The sequence below is a fragment of the Aplysia californica genome, unplaced genomic scaffold, assembly GCF_000002075.1.
Source record: "Aplysia californica isolate F4 #8 unplaced genomic scaffold, AplCal3.0 scaffold00128, whole genome shotgun sequence".
Lineage (NCBI taxonomy): Eukaryota > Metazoa > Mollusca > Gastropoda > Aplysiida > Aplysiidae > Aplysia > Aplysia californica.
In genome coordinates this window covers 1,418,757-1,440,828 of record NW_004797398.1, presented here as the reverse complement: position 1 = coordinate 1,440,828, position 22,072 = coordinate 1,418,757, and the positions used below count along the sequence as shown (strand labels likewise).

Here is a 22,072-nt window from a genome sequence, read left to right as displayed (position 1 = left end):
CCCCCCCCCCAATCCTGGCCTTGCCTAGCCCCCTAAAAACACTCACACAGGCCCACCAGAGTGAACACTGCTCACCTCCAAGTCAACACCAGCATGAGGTCCAACCATGAGGCAGACACACCACTATCCTCTCCTCACTTTTTCCCCCACCCCAGCTACTGTCATTTTTTTTTATACTACATTCATAAATGAGGGTGAAAAGTAAAATATTTAAGAGTTTATTTTATTGATTTTAAAAAAAGTTTGTTTTTTTTCTTTTGCACTTAAATAAACCAAGAATTAAAGGATGGGGGGGTTCCTCGACGGTATCAACTGGATATTTGGCGTAAAGACTCGACGTGGTCTATTGAATCCAAATCGCTGGGTTCTTTTCATTTTAAAAAAAGTTTGTTTTTTTTCCTTTTTGGAGAAAACTTTCAGTGTGAACTTGCTTTTTCTTACATCTGTTGTTGGCACGGCGTGTCTCTTCTATAGTTGCTGTCACTTGTGACAGCTGTTGCCTTCCTTTTCACTGTCGGGTTTTTCTTGTTGTTTTATTTTTGTTTCTTTTGTTTTTGGCTATGTGTTGTTCGTCTGTAGGGATGTCAGTCTTGCTTCCCTACTAACTGAGATTTTAATCTGGCATTTTGCATTGCACCCTGTGGGTTACCCAGAGCTTTTTTGTTTGTGCAGCGTGTGTGGCCCCCATGATTGGCTTGTGTAACTCGATATTGTAGTTATTCCTGTTCTCTCTTTCTTTCTCCTGTGCATCGTCCCCTCCCTTGTAGCATGTAATGGCACGTCCCCCGGTTTCCTCAACTCCAAAATTATCAAAGACTTTGAAGGGTGCACCACGGTACAGGGCGACTTGAGAATTTTGAGCACAACATTTGAAAGGTGAGTTAGACTGGCCGACATCTCGGGCTCAAATAAGTGAAAGGTTTGGAGGAGCCGGCGATGATTCAGCCACTGGCAGGGATAGCTTCTAATGTCTGTCAAAGAGGAACGGAATGGACGCGGGTTTAATATTATGGTCACAGTGTGCGTGCCAATGGCGCGACATACCTTGTATGCTATCATAATTTATCTGGTGATAAGCGTTTTATTTTAAGCCCAGTAGTCTTTTGTTTAATCCTGTGCGTTCCAAATTGGGAGGTATCATCCACGAGTGGACGATTTGGTAATTATGGTGGGCGACGGGAATCACCTAATTAGTCTTACGTAACCTATAATGCCCCGCTTAGAGAAACATTTTGGTGGGCAGTGTGAAAATGTTAGGCTTTTAAAAGTGGGCGCAAGCTATTAAAAGGTCGATCAGGACTAGTTTCATCGTAGTAATGGTGTTGGGGAACTTGGATACGCTTCTCGAAACGGGGAGCAGCGAAGGTACAATGAAGATTTCATGTCATGTTGATGCGTAAATTGAAAGTATGGATTCGATCAAACACACGTTGTGATGTATAATATGGTATGGAACAAAGGAACGGTCTTAACAGAGATATTTTTAGACGGTTAGGGTGTTTTGTGTTTTACTGTGGCATAAGCAGATAACTATTTCAGTTTTGCTTGAAGTGCCCCTCGCATTTGGGAAGAAAACCCGTAGAAACTAAGAGGGGGTATTCTTGTCACCTTCATCAGGTCTCAAGTATATTTTGTTAAATAATAGTATAGTCGACATTGCATAAGACAGTCACCTGTTGTCGAGGATGAAAATGGCCGTCTTAGACAGGGGGCTGTACTGGCTTCCACAGTGTCATGTAAAAAGTACGCAAGGGAGAAATGAGAAGTGGGCGTTTGTACAGGTATTATTGTATTATACAGGCGGCCATAAAAGCAGGTTCGACTGTACTAACTTGTTAATTTAAGGCTCTCCGCTTCTGTTTCGCATTTATCGGTTACCTTCAAGGTGGTTTGAATCATCGACCTTGTCCATCCTCCAAACCTTTCCGCTCTCCATGAGCTTCTATCTGGGTTTGGTGGCTGAATTTTTCAATTTTTCCAGACATTTTCTGTCCCTCTCTATTGGGTGATCAGTACATCTTGATTGTCAAATGTCAGCTTTTCACAGTTATTTTTATTTTATTTATTTTTTAAAATCAGTGTATTAGTCGTCTCTTTACTTCTTTCTCAGTTCCTTTCTTTCGTACACTTTCAATAATATGAGATTATGTGAACACTGCACACTTTCAATGAATGAGTCGCCCAGTTTCCTTCCGATGGATATTTAACCGCATTAATGTATTAACATACGGATGGAAAGTGGCATATTATGTATTGTGCATGGTGACTTCATAGCTTTCCATGTTTATGTTGTCCCGAATACCGTAATATTTTTTGGGTGGTTTGTGGGGGAAGTGTCAGGTTGGTCAGGTAACACGCAACTAAATATAATTTGTGTACATAATATGCTTAATAAGATGCAATCGCCGAGATTTGAGTGTGTGGGTAACTCATAAGACACTCAAGGAATAAATCAATTATTATCACAACCAGTGTCTGCAGTGTAGAGTTTAGGCGCTTTGCCATTGCATGCAGGAGACCTGAGTTTGATTCCTGAATGGGGAGAATTTTTATTGAGTGAGTCTATGTGGGTCTTTCTGTTGGGATGTTGTATCTTTCTCAGCCCGGATTGGCCCTGACAGCCAGGGTCGAAGACCGCCTCCTAAATGATTTAAATTGTGTCGATGGAGTGTATAACACCTACATTAAATTTTTTTAAAAATTCAATTATAACCATGGTGTTGTCATTGTTTTCGGGTACCACTATGCTTAGAACATCCAAACTTAGCTGGTTCATATCTTTCAGAATCATATAATTATTATGATGTTGGCATGTATCCAAGCCTGAAAGCTTTTCCCGGCGGCCTCTAGCAAGATTTACAGCAATTTTGATCTCTCTGAGGTTGCTTTATAAATCGTTAAGGCATGGGTGTCCGTAACATTAAAAATTTGTATGTATTGTTTAGTTGCGTGTGCCCTGGTATTGGCTGTTTTGGGAATAGCGTGATAACAGTTTGGGAAGGCTGTAGGTCGTTGCATGAGGTTCTCGCATGGCACAATTTGTTTTCCTCATTTTTGACTCATGATTCAGAGTGTGTGGGGTTCTTGTTGTTTTTGTTTTTTCTTTTGTAGGTTTACATATTGTTCTTGTTTTGTTTTTCCTTTTTATCTCTTTCAAATGTTCAAGTGTGTGGGGGTCAATTCAATTTCTTCTTTGTGTTTTTTGCAGAGTTCTTTTTTTTTTCTTCTCCTCATTAATTTTAGTTTCTGCACATTTTATAATGCAAATAACCTCGTTTTCTGTTATTTATTTTTTTGATTGATTGCTTTTGTTATATTTTTCTATGCACTGATTAGATTTACATGAAATATATTTTTTTAATACATAATTTTTTTTAGTTAAATTTGTGTTGAAATCATTTTAAGTGTCAATTCAGTCTCAATCTTTCATGATTAAACTTTAGTTTACCTGGTGTCAGTGGTAATTTTGCTTGTCTGAATTGAGTTGTAAAGAAAACACTTAATCGAGTATGAAAATATTGGTTATCTCTCTAGTCCTATGTTATATGGCTCACCGTGTTAAAACATACAAGCATGATATTTCAGGGGTTTTATGCTGTCTTGTGTGCATTTAGCGGCTTCCATTTAATTCACTGAATGATATTTCGATTGTAGATATTTTCATTACTCTGAAGCATGAAAACTTTTATGAAATTATATCCCTTTAAAAAAAAAATTAAGATGAACAATTTTTTGAGATGTTGATGATTTTTAGCTAAAATTTAGAGGAGACAGAAAACATGATTATTCTTCGGCCTCTGGTGTATGCTCACTTTTCCGATCCAGATGCTCATTATTTCGCTGTTTTGTCAGACAGATTAGCAAGTATTGCCACTTAAAGAATTTCAGTTCTATTTTTTTTATGGTGAGGGGGATGAGGAAGCTGATAAAGTCATACATGATCATAAAGTCTTTGGTGTCAGAGAGAATTTTGCAAGATCAGGTGGAGTATATTTGAAAATTATTCTGTTTGTAACTTCAAACTGCAGGAGATTCGACATACAGGATAGTGTTGTAAATCTTTATATGTCTCCTTTTTTTTAACATATTATATAATTGTTTTGATGTCAGCCAGAGGCACTAATATGGAGATTTTTGTCTGTATCATTATTTTCAAGAAAGCATTTTAGACTCTCTGACGTTCGTATGATCTAATTATTGACAAACTTGTATTAAGTATTCCATATGTTCCACAAAAAAACATCATCAAATAAGTCATTCTGTTTGAAAAATGAACGCTTCGAAATGGGCACTAGTGTTTTGCCCAACCAAGAAATGATCCTATTAAAAAAAATAAGTCAAATGGAGTGTTGATAATGGAATATCTAAATTTTGTTTACAAAATGACAAGGTATCTATTGTGCAACAAGATGTTTTTTTCGTATTATTATCATATAATGTGACCGCTGAAAGACATTTTCACACACATAGTTTATTGTGACCCACTGGTAGCTCCTGCTTCCTTTCTTTCCCTCTGTTTCCGTCTCTCTGTCAATCTTACATTTTATCTTTACTAAATGACGACTGTCTTATTGATGTACTTCTCTGAGCTCAAACTGAAACTGGAACATGTTACAGACAGATAAATCACACAAATATAATACCAGCGCCTGTGGTGTAGCGGTTAAGTGCTTTGCATTTGCACACTGGACAAGTTTAATTCCCAAGTGGGGAGAAACGTTTATCAAGTATCTCGATCTTTCTGCTAGGATGTTGTGTCCCTCTCAGCCCACGTTAGCCCTGACAGGCAGAGTCAGAAGCCCGCTTCTTAACTTACCTGAATTGTGCCAATAAGGGCATAAAAACACCTACATTAATAAGAAAACAAAAGAACAGTCTAACAAGTACAGTCAGTAAATGAAAATGAATGCTGTGGTACTACTATAGTGGGTCTACGTTGTGTTTGCTCATGGTGTGTACTGTGCCTTGTTCCTGCCACAGAGACGACTACTTCAACATCGACCCACTGCACCCCCACAACCTGACCATGCTGAGCCATGTGAAGGAGATCACCGGCTACCTCCTCATCCAGTCCAACCACGAACACTTCACCAATCTCAGCTTCCTCTCCAGTCTAGAAGTCATTCATGGAAGAACGACTACCCAGTAAGTGAATGATGATGAAGATTGTGGTGATGTTAATGATAATGTCGTTAAATAGTTGAAGGGTACAAGTAAATAACAAGAGATGTCCGTTTTTGGATAATTTGAATCATGACTTGGGTTTCAAAGTGATATATTATTTACGTGCCTCTTCTGGCCCATCTAAGTGTCACGGGCTAAAAACTGATAAAATGTTGCATAATGCATGTCTCTTTGTTTCACACATTGTTGTTAGTGTTCCTCTTTCTCGGGCCAAATGTTAGTTCTGTTGTTATTCTGCTAGAATATGAAGCAGATGTCCCTGGTTCAAACCCCAAATGGGGGAAAGGTGCTTTTCTCTCTCTAGTTCAGTCCTATTAAAGATGGACATTTATATCAGATGTCCCACCTTTGAAGTAATCTCAGTATCTAAAGAGGCAGTATGCATATCATCAGCAAGCTATCAAAATATACTATGCTCAGAAAGCAAAATTTTACAGGAGAGGAAGAAAACAGTTTCATTCTTTTAGCAATTGTACCTACCTTAAGTTTTGTTTCTTGTTTTTTACTACTTTTAGAATTTGAATTTTTACAAAATATTTCTTGAGCACATGTTACTGATATCACAAATTAGGAAACTTTAACAAATTTCAAAATGTTGTGCCCAGTACATTTTAACTGCTAGCTGATGCTATCATACCTTCTCTTTCCCCCACCCTGATATTACAACTTGTATAAAATTGTTTTTGTTGAGTTTGTGTTGAGATTGTACTAGACTGAATTCTTTAATATCTGTCAATAATGCCATAGAACATAATTAAACTCTACGCATTGTTAACAGTGACTGACCCCTTTGCTGTTGTTTCTTCAGGAATGGCCACAGTCTTGACATCATATCCACCCCTTTAACTTCCCTGGAGCTCACTTCTCTCAAGTCGGTGCGCAACGGAGACGTTCTTATCTTTGGCAATGAAAAACTTTGTTATGTGGATACCCTCAACTGGAAGAAGATCTTTAACCATAAAGATCAAAAGGCGATATTGAAGCATAACAAGCTACAGGAAGACTGTGGTGAGCAGGGTTGCTGGCTAAAATGGGTTTCTCTCTCTCTCTCTCTCTCTCTCTCTCTCTCTCTCTCTCTCTCTCTCTCTCTCTCTCTCTTTCTTCTTTCTGTCTCTCTTTGTCCCTGTCTCTCCCTCCACCCCAAGTTTTTTTGCCTTTCTCCTTAAATCCTCCACTTGTGCTCCCATATTGTTCCCGAGAGTTTTAAAGGACTCCATGTTGATATCTACTGTCTCTTTGTGATAATTCCTCTGTCGCCTTTGACTGTCTGTCTACTTCCCAGCATCAGGACAGACTTAACTATGTTGGTATATCTTTCCGTAATTCTATCAGAGAACCGGTGTCTGTGGTGAAGAGGTTAGGCACTTCGCTGATACATACAGGAGATCTGAGTGCGTTTTCCTGAGAGGAGTGGATTTTTTTCGATCATCTTGATCTTTTTGCCAAGGTGTAGTATCCTTCTCAACCCGGTTTGGAAACTTGTTTCCTAAATGATCTAAATTTTGTCGATGAGGGCGTAAAAACACTTGCATCAAAAATATTTCTTTATCTGTGATCCCACCCAGCACTTTGTGACAGTTATTTTGTTGGTATGTTTCTCCTTAATTCTAATGACTTATAGAATCTACTCCTGTTCTCTCAGAGAAAGGTGGGAAGGTCTGTGAAGTTATGTCCTGAATTTTGATCAAGTATCTTGGTCTTTCTGCTGGAATGTTGTTTTCCTCTCAGCCCTGGTTGGCCCTGACAGGTAGGGTCAGATACTAGCCTCCTGAATTTTCTAAGTTGTGTCAACGAGCTTGCGAAATCGCCTAAATAATTTTTTTTTTCAATCAGAGAAAAATGGGGAGGTCTGCGATCCCCAGTGCGGGACATCAGGCTGCTGGGGTAAGGGACCCAACAAGTGCCTGAGTTGTGCCAACTACGTGTACGAGGACAAGTCTCTCTGCCTGAACCGCTGCCAGGACTTTCCCAGGCTGTACCACAAGAGTGATGGAAAGTGTGCACAGTGCCATGAGGAGTGTGCCAACACGTGCCATGGGCCTGTGAGTTGATGAGTAGTCTGTTGTTGGTGTTGGTGTTATTGCTGGTGGTGTTGTTGTTCTTGTTCTTGTTGCTGCTGTTCTTGTTGTTGCTGCTGCTGCTGCTGTTGGTGATGTTGTTGTTTCTGGTGTTGTTTTTGTTGCCCCAAGTCATCTTAACCTTTAATTCTTCTATTTCTTCTACTTTAAGAAATATTCTCCTCTGCAGATTTATTGGTCATTTTCAGATGTTGACGGAAGCTATTATTAAAATGCAGATGAGGGGGGGATGGTTGTTGATCTGGGATGAGCTGAGCCGAGCCTTCTACTTCTCTTCTGTAAAATCATTGTCCCCGATTAGATTCCTAGTAGAATGTAGCTAATGGTAAATGCTCTGACAGGGTTTGTTCCTTCTTTTCTGTCATACATGTTTATGTTTTGCCCATACCTCTCCTCATTCTTTTCTTTGTATATTACTCTCTGGTAAGTTGGTGGTTGGTGAGTGTTCCCATGTGGGTTTTTTTCTTTCTTTTCTATTAAACATCTATCTTTCTGATCTCTCTTCTTTCATTTTCGTATTTGTTACTCTCTTGGAACACCCCTAATCTTCGGCACCTATATATGACCTTATTGTTTTGCAAGTGCTATAAAACTCTTACTAAAATATAAGACTTTTACATTTAACTCTTACTAAAACTAAATGTGGCCATTCTTGTGCTAATTAGACTTCTTCTGCTCTTTGCCCATGTACCCTGTTTGCCCATGTTTTGAATCATTAATAGTTGGACAGGCCATTGATATTAACATTCAGGACCAAAACTGTCGAAAGTGCCATAAAACTTGTACTCAATCAATCGGAATACCATATGTGAGGCGTGCTGACAAAATGAGTTACTTCTCGCGATCCAAGGATGGAGATATCGACCGAAAATCAACACTGGGGTCAGATTTAAAGATTGTTAGTTGATGCCATTTTGTTCAAGTCTACCGTGTCTTTTATTATTCCATACTTACAAATTGCACAAACTCCCCCTAAAAAGTTGAAGTTGTAATGTTCATACGACTTAAGCCCGAAAGAAAACTCATTTTGTCTGCACACCTCACATATGTACTTCCCATTCCCTCAGAACAACACGGACTGTGACAAGTGTGCTAACGTCATCATGCGCAATCTGGAGAACGTGGACAGCTGTGAGCCCATGTGTGGAGACATCATGTACCCAGATGAGAACAAGATCTGTCAACGATGCCATCCCTTCTGCGGCAGAAATGGGTAAGTGTCAAATACTCCAAATTTTATCATCTGTAACAGCAAGGGAAAAGTTACCCAGCTCATATCTTGCCATTCACAGGCCACAACCACTCTTTCACTGTGACGGCACCTTTTCTCCATTTTCTTTTTTTGTTTTTCCTCTGTCCAGCTCTCTCTCTCTGTCTGTTCATTCTCCTTGGTCTGATCTGCTATAACATTTACCCATGAAACCTCACAGTTTAGGCACTGCCCTCAAAATGATCACTTTATGCACACACCCTTCAGCTTGTAGGTCCTATTTCTTTTCTTTTCTTATGCTTTTATGTCTGTCTAACCTTTTCTCTTCTCTGATAGACCATTTACTACCAATAATAATAAAGATCACTTCTATGGCACCCACTCCCAGGCTGCTGTTGTATTTCACAATGATGTGCTTTGCTCCTTCTGTCCTTTCAAACGTCTATCATTCTTATCTCTCCTCCTTTTTTTTTTTTTGATGTTACTTTCTGATAACACCTCTAATCTTGGGCATTTATATGACCTTATTGTGTTGCAAATACCATAAAACCTCTCTAAAAAGCTAAGCTTACACAAAGACATGTTTTATGCATACTGTCCCTTTCAACGTATAACAATCCTTTCAAATGAATAGCGATGTGCTTCTGTCTTCTCAAAATGGCTACTAATTTAACTTCTGTTTGACTGATTCACCCTTGCAGATGCTCAGGACCGGAGCGGTTTGTGGGTCCCAACGGTTGCGATTCCTGTGACATTGGCACGCGGGAGACTGTGGACGGAGTTGTGGAGTGTCTATCCCTTGACACAGAGAACTGCAAACCTGGATACTTCATGTCTCTGCATGGAGCACCAAACAAGCAAGCTGTCTCCTTTAGGGTATGTTTAATGGTAGCAGAAGTCTTCTATTTTTTAAAGGCTTGTCAAATGTTACTCTGCCTCCTTTTTTATTCCATTGCCGTCTCAGAGTTTTGTTTTTCTTTCTTTTGTAAAATTAAGTGTAATCAAAGATGTTTGACAAAAAGTGTTCAAAGTGCAGATAGTTCGGAGTGCAGAAAGTTTCAAGTGTAGATTTCCCCCTCAGTTCATGCTAGAGGTTTTTTGCCTCGAACGGCTGTACCCACCTCACTCGTCAAACTCAAATATTCAGTCCTGGCTATATTTGTGCACGTTTATTGTTTATTACTATGTTGTTTGAGTATGCAAGGTATTAGCTGTGGGTGGTTGATGGGTGTTCTGGTGCGGTTTGTTTCTTCTTTCCTATCAAACATATATCATAATAATCATCCAAACGTCTCCTCCCCCTTCGTTTCTTTGTATGACTCTCTAGTAATACCTCTAATCTTTCACACTTTTATGAACTAATTGTGTTACAAGTGCCGTAAAACTCTTACTAAAAAAAACAGAAAAAGGAAAACAAAACAAATTCCCCAAAAATTTATAGAGGTTTTTACTGGTCAAACAATATACATCGATGGTGCTATGCTCGAACAATGTGACCAGTTTCTTGGAAAGTTGCTGCTCAACAATTATCTTACCTCCCCGGGGCGGTGCCACTGACTGAAGTGTCTTTAGGCCATTCCCAAAGGCGGGACATTTCTCGTTCATGCACAGTAGAATTGTAATTGGGCTGATTCCTCAATGTCACGCTCATAACTGTGCCTGATCTTCAACAGGGAACTGCTGCTTTTTCTATCCTAATCCTTGCTATTGTCATTTTTCCTCTACTTCTTTTGTATGTTTGTCACACACTTGTGACCCACTATTTCCGGGGTGCCTTGATAGTCGAAGCAGACTTTGTGCTGTTGAAGCTAGAGAGGTGAGCAGAGTAAGTTTGATTCCCTGTAAGGATTTCTCTGTTGACATCCACCCCTTTGCACTCATATGACCTTATGCAATTGCGAGTGCCGTAAAACCTCTACTAAAAGCTAAAAACTAAAAACAATTATCTGTGGCTGTTCCTGTGTCTGATGCTGAGCCTTGTGTCTTCCAGGTGTGTGAGAAATGTCACGAACTATGCACCACCTGCACGGGGCCCAACACGCGGTTCTGCTCTGAGTGCAAGTACCTGCGCAGTGGAGAGTTCTGCGTGAAGGAATGCCCCAGCTTCTTCTACAGCGACCTGAGGTTCAAAGAATGCAGAGAGTGCAGTGCCGAGTGCCGACGAGGCTGCTCAGGACCCACAACTGCGGACTGCTATGCCTGCGCTAACTTCAAGATCTACATCGATGCTGAGAATAAAACAGTAAGTAGACTTTGCTCTTAAAAGAAAAATTTTGTTTTTATTGGTTTAATGCGGTCATTTGGCACAATAATGCGCTGGTGAAAATAATCCGTTCTGGTCACCTGGCACAGTTATGCGGCAGGTCCTAGAAATCCGTTGCAGTAACTCTCCTGGCTGGGTGACCAGATAGGGTATTTTGTACTGCTAGCTGTGTGAATGCAAAGTGTAAAACACGTATATAGCAAAATTCATACATAACAAAAAGATATCAGTATCCTGCCAATTTTGCTATGTGCGTACTAGACTATATGATGACGCATTCCAAGAAGAACATTTGTCTTAGATGATCACTTTTCTCCTCGATAATCAGTAGTGCTGTAAAACTCTTAGTCTGTCAATCAATCAAAAGTTCTTCTCGACAATGGGTGGTGGTTGTCTTTGACAAGTTTAGCTGTATGTTTTTCATGTCACTATTGGCAGATTTGCATATGGATACTGTGCTTGAAAGTGAGATATTAAATATTCCTGTTTGTTTTCTCTTCTGCAGTTCAACTGCACACCAGAGTGTCCGAAGTCGCTTCCTTACACAGTGAAAGATGAGGAAAGCGACGAGAATCGCATTGTGTGTGCTGATAACACCCACCCGGAGCGAGTGGCGCTGTTGGAGAAAAACGCAGAGTACGTATTGGCTGTACATTGAAAAAATAAAATAGCCTTTTTAACTTTTGATACCCTTTACAGTCGAATTTTGAGATTTTAAAACTAAAATAAATCTTTATTTATCTTTTCATACAATGTAACTTTTTGAAGTTGTAGCATCTTATCAAAAGGCAATTCTCTACAGGGCAAGGTGCCTGTTTATGCCTTACTAACGGCAATCTCTATGCCTCCTTCCCCATCTCTCTCTCTCTCTCTCTCTCTCTCTCTCTCTCTCTCTCTCTCTCTCTCTCTCTCTCTCTCTCTCTCTCTCTCTCTCTCTCTCCCCCCCCTTCCTTCCCTCTCCCCTCCTCCCCCCATCCCTCCCTCTCCCCTCCTCCCCCCATCCCTTCCTCTCTCCCTTACTCACACATCTTGCTTCATCTGTCTGTCCTCAGGGAGGACAGGAAGGAACTCATCATCATCCTCAGCTCCACTGTGCCTGGAGCCATTCTCCTCATGGTCATCATTGCTGTCATTGGCTTCTTCTGCCACAAGCGGGCTCAGAACAACATGAAGGCTGCCGAGTATACTGCCAAGATCACCGGAGTGGAGGAAATAGAGGTTTGTTCCTTTGTTTTGTTTGAGCGAAAGATGAGCACTTGACATAATTCAAATAAATATGTGGAAGAAATGGGCATGATTGACAGGTGACTGTGTGACATTGTACAAACCAATGTGTGGAGGAGACAGAGATTTGTTTGGGTTTGTGAGAAAAATGATGATTGTTGCTTTGAGAGACAGTACCATAGACAGAAATAGCAGTTGGGTTGCACTTTTAACGATAACCTGTCCTAGAAACGGGGAGCTGTGCTACACCAACAAATTATGATGTGTCAGTGAAATTGTTTGTAGATATGTGTCATGTAAAGTCTTGTAATTTGTGATGATGCTGAATATGTCGTTTTTTTATTTTGTTTAACAGAGCAATGTGATTTCCCCCAAACATGGATGAATAAAAATAATATTTTCTTCTTTCCATTCTTCCTTTCCAGCCATTGACCCCTACAAATGCCAAACCAGACCTGGCCAAAATGAGAATTATCAATGAATCTGAGCTTCGAAAAGGCGCAATCATCGGCTCTGGTGCTTTTGGCACTGTGTACAAGGTAGACAAACACTATATTGTTTAACTATGCTGTAAGCTACTCTGAAATCATCGAGGAGCTCAATATAATACAGAAAAAATTCCAGGTGGAAAGTGGGTAGTGGTTGTTTGTACAGCTGATTGTCTTAGACAGGTGGCGTTGAGCACTTTCTCAGTGAAAATGTGGTATTTATGTAAGTGAAATTTGTTTATTTGTTGATTAACACTACAAGTATATGTGTCTAAGGAACAAAGCTAACGAGATGAGCATATTTTTTTAATGGAATCTGTTCATAACCAGTTTGGCATTATGCCGTGCTTTTAGAAAGCAAGAACATGCTCCTGAGGTGTTGGGTTATTGTCCTAAAGCAAGATGCACGAGCCGTACATAATTTTGCCACCACTTTAGCATCTGCATACCCATGAGACATTAATGAATTAAATAGAGGAGCTGTAAGGGTCCTTGCAACCTCCTGACTCTCGCTTTTTCTTCCTTCAGGGTATCTGGATCCCGCAGGGAGAGAATGTGAAGATCCCCGTAGCCATAAAAGTGCTGCAGGAAGGCACCTCTCCAAGCCAGTCAACAGAACTGTTGGAGGAGGCTCGGGTCATGTGTAGCGTGGAGCACATGTGCTGTGTGCGTATCTTGGCCGTGTGCATGAAGTCACAGATGATGCTGGTGACCCAGCTCATGCCCCACGGGAACCTGTTGCAGTACGTACGGGCCAACACCCAGTACATCGGCTCCAAGGCTCTTCTCAATTGGTGCACCCAGATAGCCAGGGTGAGTCATTTCCCACTTTATCTCAGACAGTCGAGTCCTTGTCTCTTATGTGTTGATATGAGTTGTTGCTGATATTTAACATTAAAATTTGAGAAGAACAGTCATCACGGATATGAACACTATCACCTTTTAACGTCCAAACTTTATCCTTTTTTATGTTTAAAATAAGATTGTTCAGGGTGGTTGGTCTGTGTCTCTCTGAGGGATGACTATGCTCAAAATATGGTACATACATTGCATATGAAAAAAATAACGGCATATGTTTTGAGGATGTATCTTATGGTTTGTTGGTTTCTTCAGTTGAACTAGGTAAAATTCTTTTCATTTTTCCCATTTTTCATAAGTCCGAGTGAAGCACGATTGGATTACTGTTATGTGATTTAAAAAAAGTTTTCCAGTGATGGTGAGATCATCGTAATTGCTGATTTTGTCTTTTTTCTCATTTTGAGGTTTTAGTTAAGAAAATCTTCTCTCCTCTACAGGGAATGGCGTACCTGGAAGAGCGAGGCATTGTTCATCGTGACTTGGCAGCCAGAAATGTCCTGCTTCAAACTCCAAACCAAGTGAAGATCACAGATTTTGGTCTCGCGAAATTGTTAGACAGTGGGTCTGAGGAATATCACTCACAGGGCGGACTGGTCAGTTTCAGACATGTTTCATAATATAATCTACATGCCTGTTAACATAATAATGAAAAGTGTGTCGTTTGACGGCAGTCTGTTCAAATGTTTCTAAGCCCTGGAAGCAGTCTTTAAGGAGAAAGAAAAAATTGTTTCAATCTTTTAACAATGTGTTCTAACTTACTATATATCTCTTGTCTTTTTCAACCTTTAGAATTTGATTTTTACAAAATATTTCTTGAGTACATGCAACTGATACCACAGATTTAGAAACTGCATCGTCTCAAGTTTGGTAACGAGTTGTTATGTTGATTGGGGTTTACTTAAAAATATAGGCCCATGGTTTAGAAGCTAGAAGTATGGCCATGAAAAAAGAAAGCGAAAAAAATTAATGCACACTGAATTTTATTTTCTCAGATGCCTATCAAATGGCTTGCCCTTGAATGCATCATGCACAGAATTTTCACTCATAAAAGCGATGTCTGGAGTTTTGGTAAGTCTCTACACTTTTTGTGTGTATGTAATGTTATAGTACGCTGAGATTTTCTACTTAATGCTTTACAGTGAAGTGGAAAATTGTATTCAATTTTAAGTATTATATTTTAATGTGATGAGGAAGTATACTTACTGGTTTACAGTGAAGTGGAAAGATTTTATCTCTGCACTTAACGTATCTCCTGTCTGTGCTGTCACTATTCTCAAGTTTTGTTTTTGCTTTCCAATCTATAAAACAGTTTTTCAATAGTTATCCTGTACTACCATTGTTGTGCCCGTTAAATTTTTATCTCCAGCAAGCGGCTCACTGCGGCTCGCGGTCGGAACTGGTGAGCCGCTGACGTCAAATTACTTTTCAGCAATTGCCAAAAACAAATCTCTTTTACTAGGAAATCATTTATTGGATGAAGAGCTATCGAAATAGTTTCACTTATTTTGATTTAATGACCAGTTTAGTGATTTAAGATTTTGTATCGAAATAGGGCCCACTGAGATAAAGAGTTAATGTATTTGAAACAATTTACCAACTTGTGACTCTTGGTGGGCACTCTGGTGTGGTTTATTTACTCCTTCTTTTCTATCGAACGTCTGTCATCCTTATCTCTCATCCTTCTTTTCTTTGTTTGCTATTTGTTATTCTCTAGTAATACCTCTAACCTTCTGCATCTGTATGGCCTTACTGTGTTTCAAGTGCCGTGAAAAATCTATCAAGTATTAATGTTGTCATGACTTTTTTTGTATTTGAAAACAATTGATCAATGTGTGGCTCTCAGTCAGGACAAAAGAAGCAAAACTCAGAGGGACAAAAACTAACGTTTTGTCTGTTTAATAGTGATGTTTATTTATTTAGTGGGGTTTTTTAAAGAAAAAATAAAAAAGTACTTTGACTTTATTCCAGGTATCACAGTGTGGGAGCTGTTCACTCTGGGCAAGCGTCCGTACGAAGGTGTGCGTACCAAAGATGTCCCCATTTTGCTTGAGAAGGGGGAGCGACTCCAGCAGCCCATCATTTGTACCATCGACGTTTACATGATTATGGTCAAATGTAAGAATGTAAAACTTCTGTACACGGTTCAATGTGGGTGGTTGGCGGGTGCTGTGGTGTGGTTTGCTCTTTCTTTCCTCTCAAACATCTATCATTCTTATATATCTCTTCTTCTTCTTTCCTTTGTTATTCACTAGTAACATGTCTAATCTTCAGCACTAATTATGATCTATTTGTGTTGCAAATGCGGTAAAATTCTTACTAAACCGTGGGTGGTTGATGGGATCTGGTGTGGTTTGCTTCTTCTTTCCTATCAAACACATATCGTCTTTATCTCTCCTCCTTCTTTTTTATGTTTGTTACTCTCTTGTATCACCTCTAGTCTTCGACACTCATATGGCCTTATTGTGTTGCAAGTGCCGTAAAACTCTTACTTAAACTAAACTAATCTTACTAAACCCAAAACTAAAACTGAAATTCAATCTGGTGAGAGCACATTGCAAATTTCCTTCAGTGGAGGATTCATTAAAGTAGTTACTAGTTACTATTATCCTTGCAATATTCTCATCTTTCTGGTGTTGTTGCAGGCTGGATGTTAGATGCAGACTCGAGGCCGTCCTTCAAGGAACTTGTGGACGAGTTTGCCAAAATGTCCAGGGATCCAGGCCGTTACCTGGTCATAGAGGTATGTTAAATCATTTTTCTGTTTGAGAAGGGACAGCTATGCCTTTATATTATTTTGCCTGTCACTCACTGCTGCCAGTGTGATCATTGTGCACAACATATAGGGTTCTACTTGAGTCTCATGTGAGGTGCTGTGAGGTACACACTTTGAAGTATAGCCGATCAAGAGAAGAGAGGAGAATTGTGCTCTTTGGTTAAATAGATGGCTTGCAAAGGGAAATGTATACATGTTACTTTTATTTCTTCTTTCAATTTGGTGTATCAGTTTCCTTTCTTTTTTATTTTGTTGAGTATTTATCTTTTTATTTCTAGCTTGGCATTGAACTTTGGTGCCCAGATCTCTGCAAGCTGCTTTTTTTCTGTCGACATTCTGTTTGTCAGAAATTAATCTTGCCTTTGTAAGATATTGCAATGCCGTCTGCTCAAACAATTTCAAAGCATCCCTTTTGTTTCGGGGAAAAATATTAATGATTTAAAATATTGATTCCTACAATGAATTGTCATTAATGAAAGCTTTTTACCAAAGAATAGCCTCTGTGGAATAACCAAAGCATTATTGCTAAAAGAGGAAAAAAACTTTTTATCCTTACCTCCCAATCTGTTCCGTGCTATTTTATATAAGCTGTAACAACTATTTCTAAAAAAAGATAGGGTCCTATGATTTCGAGTGCTTTGTTGCCGATCACTATGTTCCCTTTTTTGTATTTTCTCCCTTATTTTATATGTTGCTTTCTTGCTTACCTGTACTAAGCTGATTGCACGAGGCATTGTGTGCATACATTGACCTTTCATGTCGTTGTGGTCAGATGGTAAGCAAATTTGTTGTGGAGCAAGAATATTAGTTGGAGAATGTTCGACTGTTGTCCCTTAAAATAAGTTGATTTAAGATCGTCCTCAGTAGGAATAAGTCTCTTGCTGGGAGTGTTTCTTTGGATATAAGATTGTCCTCCGTATACACAAATTTCTCGGAGGTAGTGTTTTGTGGGATGTAAGATTGTCCGCTGTATAATAAGTATCACACGATTACCATTTTGTTGGATGTAAGACTTTCCTCTGTAGAAATAAGTCTCTCGCTGATAGTGTTTCATTCAAGTAGTTTCTGTTGCTGTTTTTGACTATATTTTTATTACGTTCTGTCGGAGGGGAAAAAAATCCTGTTTCTGGAAAGTTTATGACTACAGCATTGGAATTTATTCTTACCGGGTTTTTAAAAAAACTCTTTCTCTATGTAATGATTTCTTGGTGCACTGAACCTTAAAAGTATGTAACGGGGAGATGCACTTCCAAGTGGCTATTGTTTTTGTAGCTAAAGACCACATATTCAGATTTTGTTTATATCTCCATTGTCCTGGGGATTTGTTCATCTCAAGAATTCATGTTTCTGAATGAATTTGATTGTTCTCTCAAATTGATCCAAATCAATTTGATTGTTCTCTTTAACGTCTCAAAAATTGTTTGTTCTATGGAACACAGCTCTCCCATCCTGCTGTGGCTTTGGGAGCCCCGGTAGAAATTACCTTTTCTTCTGCAATCTAACTGGTATCAACCACCCTGTGTTCCTTAGCTTATGTCTAAAGATAACATGCTTATAACAAGGTTTTAACTGGGGTGTGTGACTTGTTCACTTTCAGATTTTCTTTCCATAGGTATTGATATCGTGTCTTTGCAGTGGATTTCTGTCTGTTTCCTTCTGTACGTGTTGATCTTCAGAATTGTTTGAGCTCTTTTCCATCATGGCAGTAGGAGTGGGACTTTGTGCCTGTGTTTTCAGTGGATTTGTTTAATGGGGTGATTTTTTTTCGTTCTATATTGTTTGTTCTTATTGAGGAGAGGGGTGAGACTCTGTGTTCCTACTCACAATCTGTGTTGGGAACAAAGTGAGATGAAATGCAGGAAATAAAGTTTGTTAACATAGCTTTTTGAGACCTCATAATATGTTGGACAGATATTGTTATAGTCTTACTAATTTCAATATTCTGCTCTGTGATCTTACTATGTGTAGGTCAGTGTTTGTATCGTGTGTGTATGTGTGTATTCGTGTACTTATGAAGAAAGAATTGTGTTGATTGTTTGTGTTCACAGATGCACTTCTATGCTGATGTAGTGACCATAGCAAATGTATTCCGCAAGAGCAAGCGCACTGAAATATTATTCACATGCTTTGCGCTTATGTACAGCTCTCATGAAAACTTTGTGCCTGTGTTTGTGTTTCTGTGTTTGATTGAGTAACCGAAGCAGAAAAAGGGCGAGGAGAAGAAGAGGAAAATATTGGGGGGGGGGGGGGTAGAGTGTTCTCTATATTTATCCTGGAAGGGAAGTTTGTTTCACATGGACATGCATAACAAACAATGCAAAACTCCTATAACATTATAACAATTTCAAGCAATAGTACGCCATTGCTGGTCACCACAGTGTGCGCTTCGTTTTTGAATTAGGGTAGACATGTCCGTCTTGCTCAAGGACACAGCCTGGTACTTATCTAGAAGCCACCATCACCCAGAAATTGCTGGACATTTTTTATGGACATACATTCGCTAAACACTGGGTTGCCCCCCAGGAAGAGTAGGTGGAGGAGGAGGAGAAAAGTATATATGTATGTATGTCTGGAGAAGAATATCTGCATACATCTATAATGTATGTCTGACGTCAGAGGAATATGCACATACATCGATAATCTAGTCTGAGCAGTGGGAAATAATAATAATATGCCCATACAATATATGATTAATGTATGTCCTAGTTCTGAAACATATGGGCATACATTTTTAATTAATGTATGTCCGAGTTCTGGGAAATGAACGCATACATCTATACTCAATAGGCCTAATCATTTTGTGCGTGTACTTGCATGGTGGTGTTTTGTTGGTTCCGTTTGCCCTCACTAAACGGCAGGCTTTGCCTCCTCCCCGCACCCTGCCTCACACCCGCTCTCACGACAGGGAGACGACCATCGTAGGTTCCCAGAGTCGGCCCTCTCTGGCTCCGACCTTGACCTGGAAACCATGGACGGGGCACCCCTAGCCCCGCCCACCGCAGAGGTGAAGGTCATATCTCATGACCCATGAGACTCTAATGGTGTATTCGTCTGCTAGCTGTGCTTTCTCCCGTCTGCTCATGTGCTGTAACTGCTATACCTGTGAACTGTGACCTCCCCCCCCCCTCCCCCAATTGTTAGCATCCTTAATGTGACTTCATTTTCGTACTTCCGTCGCTAATCAACATTTCTGTATGGCACGTGGTTCTCGCCTGATGGTTGTCCCCATTATGACTCCTAGATCACGCAATGACGTCATGTTTTATCACTTTGGCTGGAAGACGGATATCACCGTGGATGCATGAACTGGCATTTTGATCTCATAAAAAAATAAATAATCGTTTATCACAAAAATAAATCTATTGTTGATTTTTAAACATTCATGTTTATCTGCTGTCGTTGCAAATATATATTTTTTATTGCAGAAAAGTGACAGTATATGTCAGTAATATACATAAAGTATCGAGGGCAATGCCCTCCACTTTTATAGATTGTTTTCAAATACTTGAACATCTCCCCCCCCCCCCCCCCCCCCCCAAAAAAAAATTTTTTTTAAAAATGAGGCACCTTCTTGATGGAATTAGAAAATGGACAAGAAATATATAGTTTCCAATGTAGTGTCAAAATCTGTTTTTTAAAAATCGAAACTAAATTATGCCTATAGTACGTGTAGTTAAAATTAAGTGGTAAAAGTTCTGCTTCTGGTATGGAGCTGCAGGAAAATATACTGTACTAATTAAAATGTATAATATACTGGGTTCTGCTAGAAGTGTCCACGGTCTTGAATGTCTAGGCCAAAGTGCGCATGAAGTTCAGAAAGGAGAATCTCCATTTTCCAGATCCTCCTTCCTGATTTCTACATCTGGTTTAGAATGTCTCTCAACTCACCTTCATTATATTTATACTGTCTAAGTTACATCTAATCTATTTTGTGTGTAAAATGGCATGTGTGTTTTGTGTTGGGGGTCTATATCTGTGCGTGCGTGTGTTTACTTGGGGGGATGCTTGTGTATGTGTGCGCGCGCGTGTGTGTGTGTGTGTGTGTGAGAGAGAGAGAAAGAGAGAGAGAGAGAGCGAGAGAGAGAGCATGCATGCATGCGCACATGCTTACATTTCTCATAACCAATGGGAGAAACAATTTGGATTTTGCAGTAGAGGGAATTTTTAAAAGCTGCAGCTATTACAAGTATAGTTTCTTTAACATTTGAAAGATTAAATGAAAGAAATAGAAATGTTGTCCCTTGTTCTGAAAGGAGTATGCTCATGTCTTACCCACCTTGCTATTAGTGATCGGATCTGGAGAAGAAAAAAATATAAGGAAAAAATACTGCTATTGCATCCTGTAACTGAAAAGGTGTTTTTTCTTTTCTTTTCTTTTTCTTCCAAAACTAGGAATTTGATTTTTCAATGTAGGTTGTTGCTTTGATGTCTCAATGCTTTTCCATCCTCAATGTGTGGGGATAGGGTCGTGTGTGTGTGATGCTATAAAATGCAGCTATTTGGGGAAATAGGAGGCGACCCCATCAGTGGCGAAATTGAGTCGGATAGTGTCATAAACACCTACTGAATAATAAAACCGATGGTGGTCGTGTATACTGAGTAGGAACACTGTTTGTTTTTACCCCGTTTACATAGATATTGTATCTAGGCTATAGGTTATGTTGTTATTTATTTATATTTTTTAAGTTTTAATTTTAATTTTTTTTTTTTTTTTTTTTGGGGGGGGGGGGGGGCCCTCCCTGGGTGTCTTACTGTTTGTTTTGGTCTGTGTGACTGTCCCTGTAGTTTTATGCACTCCGCATAATTTAACAAAATTTGATCATTTCTTGCATAATTTCTGATTATTTTTCTTTATCATTCTATGTTAAAATTAACAGAAGCGCATAATTTCACATTTTTGGGCTCAGTTTGCTTAATTTCGGAATTTTTCTTGCTTAAAACTACAGGGACAGGTGTGAGCTTACTGTTCGCATGCCACCAGTAGATGCTGGAGTTCACAGAGTGCATGAGACAGCCAGATAGGCCTACATAATATACAGTAGCATGTTTGCTTCATTGGTCCATGTTTGTATACACTTTAGGGTCCCCACAGCATGCGATGAACCATATATTTTTTAAAAGATTATTATTTTCATGATTATTTGTTCTTCTCTTTGAGCATGTCGGTGTTGGTGAAAAATTCTTAAATGTGCCAAAAATCTGCATGCCTGCCTGCCTGCTGTGGCACTCTTCAACTTCAGTCTTCAGCTGCTGCGGAGATCGAGCAGCCCAAAATGTCCCATGTGTGTGTTTGTGTGTGTGTGCATGTTTGTTGTGCCACTGTGTAATGAAGAACATCATAGGCTACCGATGTGAGCTTTTGTACATGATGTGTAGTTTTCTATATAAATATTGTGTTTGGTTGATGTGAACCTGCTCGTTATGACTGCCTATTCATTTCCCTTTCTAAGCAAAACAATAATAATTATAGTATGTGATTTCTTAAAATAGGTCGGTCCCGAGATTTCTCATATTATTTAATAATGATATAACAATACATATGTAATAACTGCTATTATAATGATAATGGTAATGATGATGATGTTGGTAATAATAATAATAATAATAATAATAATAATATGGATAATATACATGTAATAATACTGGTAATAATACTGATCATAATTTATATGACGCCTTTTGAAAAGTGGGTAATCTTGTCGTTTTTTATCAGGGTAATACTATATAATTTATTAATCGCTTTGACACTGTTATGTTTCACTCAAACTGATAACACTCGTCTCTAATTCTGTATAAACTATGCCTTGAAAGTTGAATCATTATTTAATTCGCGTGTACCGCAAATCCTTTTTTTTTTTCAATTCATCTATAAGAATGGAAGTGAGACTTAACAAAACTAGCATTATATAATTCAAATTTGTTTTATTATTCCATTGTGCTTCTTAGACGACTCTTTGATAATTTTAAAAAAGTGGATGATGACAACGGGCTAGA

At 39.1% G+C, this 22,072-nt stretch overlaps 1 protein-coding gene across 2 annotated transcripts in view; it reads left to right on the top strand.

The window, feature by feature from the left end:
• LOC101850241 (epidermal growth factor receptor) overlaps window positions 1-22,072 on the top strand; it is a gene marked incomplete at its 5' end in the record, with an annotated part of 61,797 nt that overhangs the window by 22,801 nt on the left and 16,924 nt on the right. The window contains 16 exon segments of one of the 2 annotated variants that reach the window (XM_035969236.1): window positions 768-876; window positions 4,981-5,145; window positions 5,993-6,192; window positions 7,018-7,226; window positions 8,330-8,475; window positions 9,174-9,348; window positions 10,463-10,714; window positions 11,241-11,371; window positions 11,788-11,953; window positions 12,385-12,498; window positions 12,976-13,260; window positions 13,743-13,898; window positions 14,298-14,373; window positions 15,274-15,420; window positions 15,948-16,045; window positions 18,984-19,082. In XM_035969236.1, coding sequence (XP_035825129.1) covers window positions 768-876; window positions 4,981-5,145; window positions 5,993-6,192; window positions 7,018-7,226; window positions 8,330-8,475; window positions 9,174-9,348; window positions 10,463-10,714; window positions 11,241-11,371; window positions 11,788-11,953; window positions 12,385-12,498; window positions 12,976-13,260; window positions 13,743-13,898; window positions 14,298-14,373; window positions 15,274-15,420; window positions 15,948-16,045; window positions 18,984-19,082 — 2,528 coding nt within the window. 2 annotated transcript variants of the gene reach the window in all.